The sequence below is a fragment of the Sinocyclocheilus rhinocerous genome, unplaced genomic scaffold (genome assembly GCF_001515625.1).
Source record: "Sinocyclocheilus rhinocerous isolate Xijiao unplaced genomic scaffold, SAMN03320098_v1.1 scaffold1898, whole genome shotgun sequence".
In the NCBI taxonomy this organism is placed as follows: domain Eukaryota; kingdom Metazoa; phylum Chordata; class Actinopteri; order Cypriniformes; family Cyprinidae; genus Sinocyclocheilus; species Sinocyclocheilus rhinocerous.
The window spans coordinates 1,074,988-1,080,884 of record NW_015661023.1 but is presented as its reverse complement, the minus strand read 5'-3'; the positions used below and the strand labels follow the sequence as shown (position 1 = coordinate 1,080,884).

Sequence of the window (5,897 nt, the reverse complement as noted above, 5' to 3'; positions counted from 1 at the left end):
TATCAAATAGATACAGTCAAACCAAAATGTATTCAGACACCTTCAACATTCTGTCTCTCTCTCTCTCGCTCTCCCTACCGTTAGGTAACTTGTGCATTGTTTTACTTACTTGTTTTTGACATATCTGACCGAACTACAAACTTTCCAGTGATGTCTGTGAGAAAGATATATTCATTCGACAAGCTCGCGCATCTGCGCCGCCGCGCGCTCAATCCACTCAGCGTGCTTTTTTTATCAGCTCGCGCACTTCAGCTATACAGGCGTTAATACTGAATGTTTAACATTATATTCATTGCATACATATACATCGTAGTAGACATCCATAACTCCTTTCTGCTGTCTGTTGTCAGTGTTTCTTTGTTTGAATATGGCGCTTATCACATGCTGTGTGGTATCGGCATTTGGTATCGGGGCATTTTAACGAGTACGAGTACGAGTACAGGAGACCAGTATCGGGTCAGTATAAGAAAAGTCACCTACACCTTGGATGGCCTGAGGGCGAGTAAATTAACAGCAAATGTTCATTTTTGGGTGAACTCTCCCTTTAAGCCCTAACTAAGTGGGTTGCACTTAATGTATATTTAAATTATAATGCATTTTAATTTCATTTACATGCCACTGACTGTACATTGTGCCACTTTTTACACGTTTGCTTACCAAATGTGCAAACAGGGCCGTCCAACTAGTTAACTAACCGAACTCATTCTCCTGATCACGTCGATCCAGGCTCACACTATGTATCAGGTGGGACTGATGGAGACGGACCAGCACATTGAGTTCTTCTGGGCCGCGCTCGAGATGTTCACGCAGGAGGAGCTCAGCAAGTTCATCAAGTTCGCTTGCAACCAGGAGCGAATCCCCTTCACCTGCCCCTGTAAAGACGGCGGCCCCGACACGGCTCACGTGCCCCCCTACCCCATGAAGATCGCCCCGCCTGATGGGGCAGTGGGTGAGTGTCACACATTCATTGTTGACTAGATCGAGGTCAGAAATTAACAAATGAACAAAAATGCCCAACAAATTCTGCACTCTCATGCACTGCAGTTACAGTACAATGCAAGAGCTTTATTTAGTGGTGTAGACGGCTTTAGTGATCATAACAGGATTTGGGGAACGTTCTTCACTTGCTTTCTGTATATAATTTATTTCCAATTTGAATAACCATGCTGCTAAGATAACCAAAAGGCAATAAACACATTCATAAACAGTGCTCAGCTTGTTTTATCTTTTGCCTATACGAATATGATGTGACTTGTTATCTCTGAAAGAAATGTGAGAATTGTAAGATAAAAAAAAAAGTCAGAATTGTGAGATAAAAAGTTGCAATTACGCGTAAAAAAGCAATTTATGGAAATAAGCTTCCATAGCTGTAAACTGACAATAGAAAAATGTTCTAAAACATCTTTTCTTAAAACGCTATTGGTCTTGAGTATTTAAATAAAGTTGTTTCATTGGTTTTGAATTGTTGTGAAGCTATTAACTCTGTTTCCATCCATTTCAGGTTCCCCAGATCTGCGTTACATTCGCGTGGAGACCTGCATGTTCATGGTCAAGCTGCCGCAGTACTCTTCCCTCGACGTGATGCTGGAGAAGCTGCGCTATGCTATCCACTATCGCGAGGATCCTCTCAGCGGTTAAACCTGATTCCTCAGATCCCCGTCGACCACACGACCTTCAGTGATTACTTCAGTTCTCACTTCTTCTTCTTCAAGAATAGTCATGAAGGAACTTGATCAGCCCAGACCAGCTTGCCTTTACGGAGACTAGCGTTAGCGTGCATTTGACGGCGAGTTTGACAGCAGCTCGCGGTGGTGAAGAGTATGCCACATTTTTATAAAATGACCTACATGTGCTGTTCTTCAACAAATGTGAAGGAAATGGCACTGTAACTGCTTTTCTCCCTTTTTAAACATTTAATCTCTCTCTCTCGCTCTCCATCTCATTTAATCAGTCTTTCATCATTGCATTCCCAGTGTGCCTCAGCACCTTCTCTCCATTAGTGACAGTGATTGTTGATGCACATTCATCTACAGAGATGCCGAATTTAGCTTTGCACAGGACTTAAACGTTCCGCTCAAAGTTATACTTGCATCTTTCAGGATACATTTGGGGTGAATCTCAAGAAACCGGTCAAGAACATGTCCAAAAAATAAACCCTTTTTGTACCATGAATGTTTTTTTTTTTGCATATATCCCCAATTCTCATTACCCTAATGCACCTCAGGTTTTTTTTTGCTTTTTTTGGCGTTTTCCCTCAATTGTCATTACCCTAATTTTCAGGGTTGGAGCTGAACTCTGCAGGACTGCGGCTCTCTAGGACTGAACTTGCCTAAACCTGCCCTAATGCACCTTATTTTATTTTATTTTTTGTTTTTGTTTTTTGCTTTTTCCATCAATTCTCATTGCCCTAATTCACTTGATATTTTTTATTTGCATTTCTTGCCAATTGTCACTACCCTAATGCACCTCTTTTATTTGCCTTCAATCCTTATTACTCCACTGCATATCAGTTTTTTGTTTTGCCTTTTTTTTTTTTGCTTTTTCCCTCAATTGTCATTACCTTAATACACCTCAGATTTTTTTTGTTTTTGTTTTTTTGCATTTTCCCCCAGTTCTCATTACCCTGATGCACCTCGGGTTATTTTTTTTTTGCGGTTTCCATCAATTCTCATTACCCTAATGCACCTTGGGGTTATTTTTTTTGTTTGTTTTTTTTTGCGTTTTCCCTCAATTCTCATTGCCCTAATTCACTTGATATTTTTTGTTTGCATTTCTTGCCAATTGTCACTACCCTAATGCACCTCAATTTTTTGTGCATTTCCCCTCAATTACTGTAATACACCTCAGATTTTTTTCTTTTTGTGGCATTTTTCTTAAATTCTCATATACTATACATTAGAATAATGCACCTGATTAATTGTTTCCCCCTAATTCTCCTTACCGTAATACACGTGATACGTTTTTTTATTTTGTTTGTGGTGCTGTTGTTTTGTTCTAAATTGACCAGGCAATACACCTGACATCTGTTGTGTAATTAATTATCATCATGAATGTAATGCCAGAAAATCTCAATGGTCTTAAATTATACTTCATTTTCCTTAAGCCAGAGTATGTTCTTGACAGGTTTTGCGAGGTTTACCCGTTTAGAGGCTTGAAAGGCTTTACGCTCTCAATGATTCAAACACTTCAAGGAGCTGTTGAAGCTACAGGCTCTGTCCGGGAACTACAAGTACGCATGTGATCGAGCATATAATTTGAACTATAAATGGCAAGACTGCTTTACGACACAAATATCTGCCTATATTATTAAAGGTACATATGCTGTTCAGGTCTGTAACTTTACAGAAACAAGCTACAGTAATATAAAGAGCGCTGAACTGTATCCATTTCATTTCTGAGTGGTCTCTGATGCGGAAAACGTTTGCTGCAGACTGAATGAAAGATCCTCCCTGCCATGCTCTCTTCAGTTTGGAGCGGTGCTAAGTTTATGGTCTTGGTTGCCAAAATAACATTCATCCTTGAATACTTTTAGGTTACCTATTGGCACTGCTGCAGTCAATTTCATTGCTTATGAGGGATGATTTTGCGCCCAAAACTCTAGTGCATGAAAAACCCAACATTTACAAATCGCTTTAGTTTTTGGTCATCGTTTAACCCCTTCCCTCCCAAAGAGAAAATGTTTTTAAAAGGCTATTTTAATTTTGTTTGCATTTTTAAATTCAACTTTTCTGTGTCTATAAAGATAATACTGTTTTGCAGTTGAAATATAAATTGGGTGTTCTTTATAGGATTTCCTAATCGTTCCTGGAAATCGGTTGTTGCATTTCTGGTGAACCATTTAACTGCGTTATGAGTTCTGTAATGTACAGCCATCATTACAAACACACTTGATGCTACCTTAGATGTACTCCATTGAAAATATAAGCATTTCAGCACTATAATAGGGTTTTGTGGGTGTGTGCGCGTGTGTGGGTGTATTATTTTATTTTTTTGATATGGTCAACTGCTGCTATCAAAGATAGTCCCTTCATTTTTTTCTTGCCGTCTCTTTGGAGAAGAGTAGGAGAAGTCTGTGAAAAGACATCCACACAAAAAGCTGAACGCGGTGAAATATGTGTTGTACATTTACTTGATATTTATTACAATTATTTATGACTGCGTTAACTTTATCCAGTCTTACCTCTGCGCATCTGGAACAAACACTGGTGTGTGAATGAATCTACAGAGGCGTTGAAGTTCAGGAGTTTCTGTGTCCCAAAAATAAAACATTGATGTATTACAGAACAGTGTTTTCATCTCTCCTTTGTCAAACTGTGAGAAATGCTTAGTATTCCTGTTTATTACTTTGATTTGAATCAGTCTGTTTTAAATAGATGTTGCTTGTGCTTTATTTTTATTCAAGAATTTAATCTCCTTAGTTCTTAGTGTAAGAGCGAGCGCCATTTTTTACTTTTGCGGGACTTCCGGTGTCATTACCGTCGTTCTTTTTTTTAGCTGTTCAGAACTTATTATGCTGTTTAATATTGCAAAATTGCATTTCTTATCATTTTTTTTAATGTATTGTCGTAATTATAAACACCATGGTTTGTAACGAAATGAGTTTTACCGTTTACTGCTCTGTTATTGTTCTAGTTATTTACTTCTAGCGGCTAAAAGACTGGAAAACTTGCACATTTACATAAAAACTGTCCACCATATTATAGTTATTTTATTTTATTTTTTATTAAGGCATCAAGTTCAATTACAAACCTTAACAGCACATTTCAACAACTAAAAACATATTATTAGTGCTGATACAGCCGTTAGAAAGAAAGGGGGAAAACCACAACGTAAAGATAAAGTAGAATAAAACAGGAAAAAAGAAAGACGAGGGTCTTATTCTATAAACAAAAACAAGTTCAAAGCATATAATTCAAAGCATTTCTCCGCGTTTTTGTTCGTCGTGTAATGAAGAGACTTCGCAAATATCTTCAGTTTGGCGGACAGAATTTATTCTCTTTTTGTCCTGCAACTTTGAACGAGTGGGGAAAGTACGTAATAAATGTAAAAACAACAAAAAAAAGAATAACAAATAATAGCATAGTGACGATGTCAAAACGGGCATCGGGATTATTTGAAATCAACATAATCGACATTTCACTTTAGGTTATTTTAGGAACCACACAAAGTCTGACAAATTATACTCATGATGTGTAAATATATATATATATATATATATAGTACATAAATAATAGAACACTAAATATTCTTAAACAAGCACAAATAAATAAAAACAATGAAAAAATCTGAAACCAAATCATATTTACAAATACAGCAAAAACCGGAAGTTAACAATAAATTGAATTTTCTACCTATTAGATTGTGTTTTATTAACGTCTACACCTACCCCAGCCCTAAACCTGCCTCTTACAATAATGCAAAAATAGTAATTATTGTTGTACAGTGTGAGAAAAATTAAGCTATATTGTACGTTGGTTTGTCAACTGCCATTAAAAACGCAAGAAGAAGAAGAAAGTCCAGCTAGGAACCTTTGTATTGTGGCGATGTTTTCGTCGGAAGGTATTTTCCCGCCCTCTGCTCACATCGTGCTTCCGGCGCTCGCTCACCGTGGAGATGACTTTGAATCTGAGGAATATTAGCGGGATGCTGCGGCTTCTCCGCGTCGCGGGAGCGCGTTTATCACAAAACACGGAGAAACGTCTGTATGACTTTATATGTGTAGATGATAAACTGTCAGCTTGAGTCTGTTTGTCGCTGGTAGTGTGTGTGTGTGTGTGTGTGTGTGAGAGAGAGTGAGTGAGTGAGTGAGTGAGTGAGTGTGTGTGTGTGTGTGTGTGTGTGTGTGTGTGTGTGTGTGTGTGAGTGAGTGAGTGAGTGAGTGAGTGAGAGAGAGAGAG

The 5,897-nt window shown here is 38.1% G+C and overlaps 2 protein-coding genes and 1 long non-coding RNA gene across 3 annotated transcripts in view; 2 read left to right on the top strand and 1 right to left on the bottom strand.

The window, feature by feature from the left end:
- The first annotated feature begins 707 nt into the window (after nt 1-707).
- Nucleotides 708-2,278, top strand: LOC107726202 (probable E3 ubiquitin-protein ligase HECTD4). The gene is made up of 2 exons (XM_016535726.1): nt 708-949; nt 1,502-2,278. The coding sequence occupies exons 1-2, from the start codon at nt 736-738 to the stop codon at nt 1,636-1,638; spliced, it is 351 nt and encodes a 116-aa protein (XP_016391212.1). The 5' UTR covers nt 708-735; the 3' UTR covers nt 1,639-2,278.
- Nucleotides 2,185-2,837, bottom strand: LOC107726203 (uncharacterized). The gene is made up of 2 exons (XR_001638242.1): nt 2,802-2,837; nt 2,185-2,466 (listed from the first exon to the last, which is right to left on the bottom strand). It is a non-coding gene; the product is annotated as an uncharacterized LOC107726203 (long non-coding RNA).
- Nucleotides 2,838-5,525: 2,688 nt separating this feature from the next.
- The window catches only part of mrpl21 (mitochondrial ribosomal protein L21), a 5,259-nt gene continuing 4,887 nt past the window's right edge, over nt 5,526-5,897 (top strand). Inside the window, exon 1 of the mRNA XM_016535725.1 lies at nt 5,526-5,698. Coding sequence (XP_016391211.1) covers nt 5,614-5,698 — 85 coding nt within the window. The 5' untranslated portion in view covers nt 5,526-5,613. The remainder of the gene's footprint in view (nt 5,699-5,897) is intronic.

What these genes read in the sequence shown, in the direction of transcription:
- LOC107726202 (XM_016535726.1), top strand. Translation starts at nt 736, where the DNA reads ATGTATCAGGTGGGACTGATGGAGACGGACCAGCACATTGAGTTCTTC. An exon ending in CCCGCCTGATGGGGCAGTGG is followed by an intron (nt 950 to 1,501) that starts GTGAGTGTCACA and finishes CATCCATTTCAG; the next exon opens with GTTCCCCAGATCTGCGTTAC.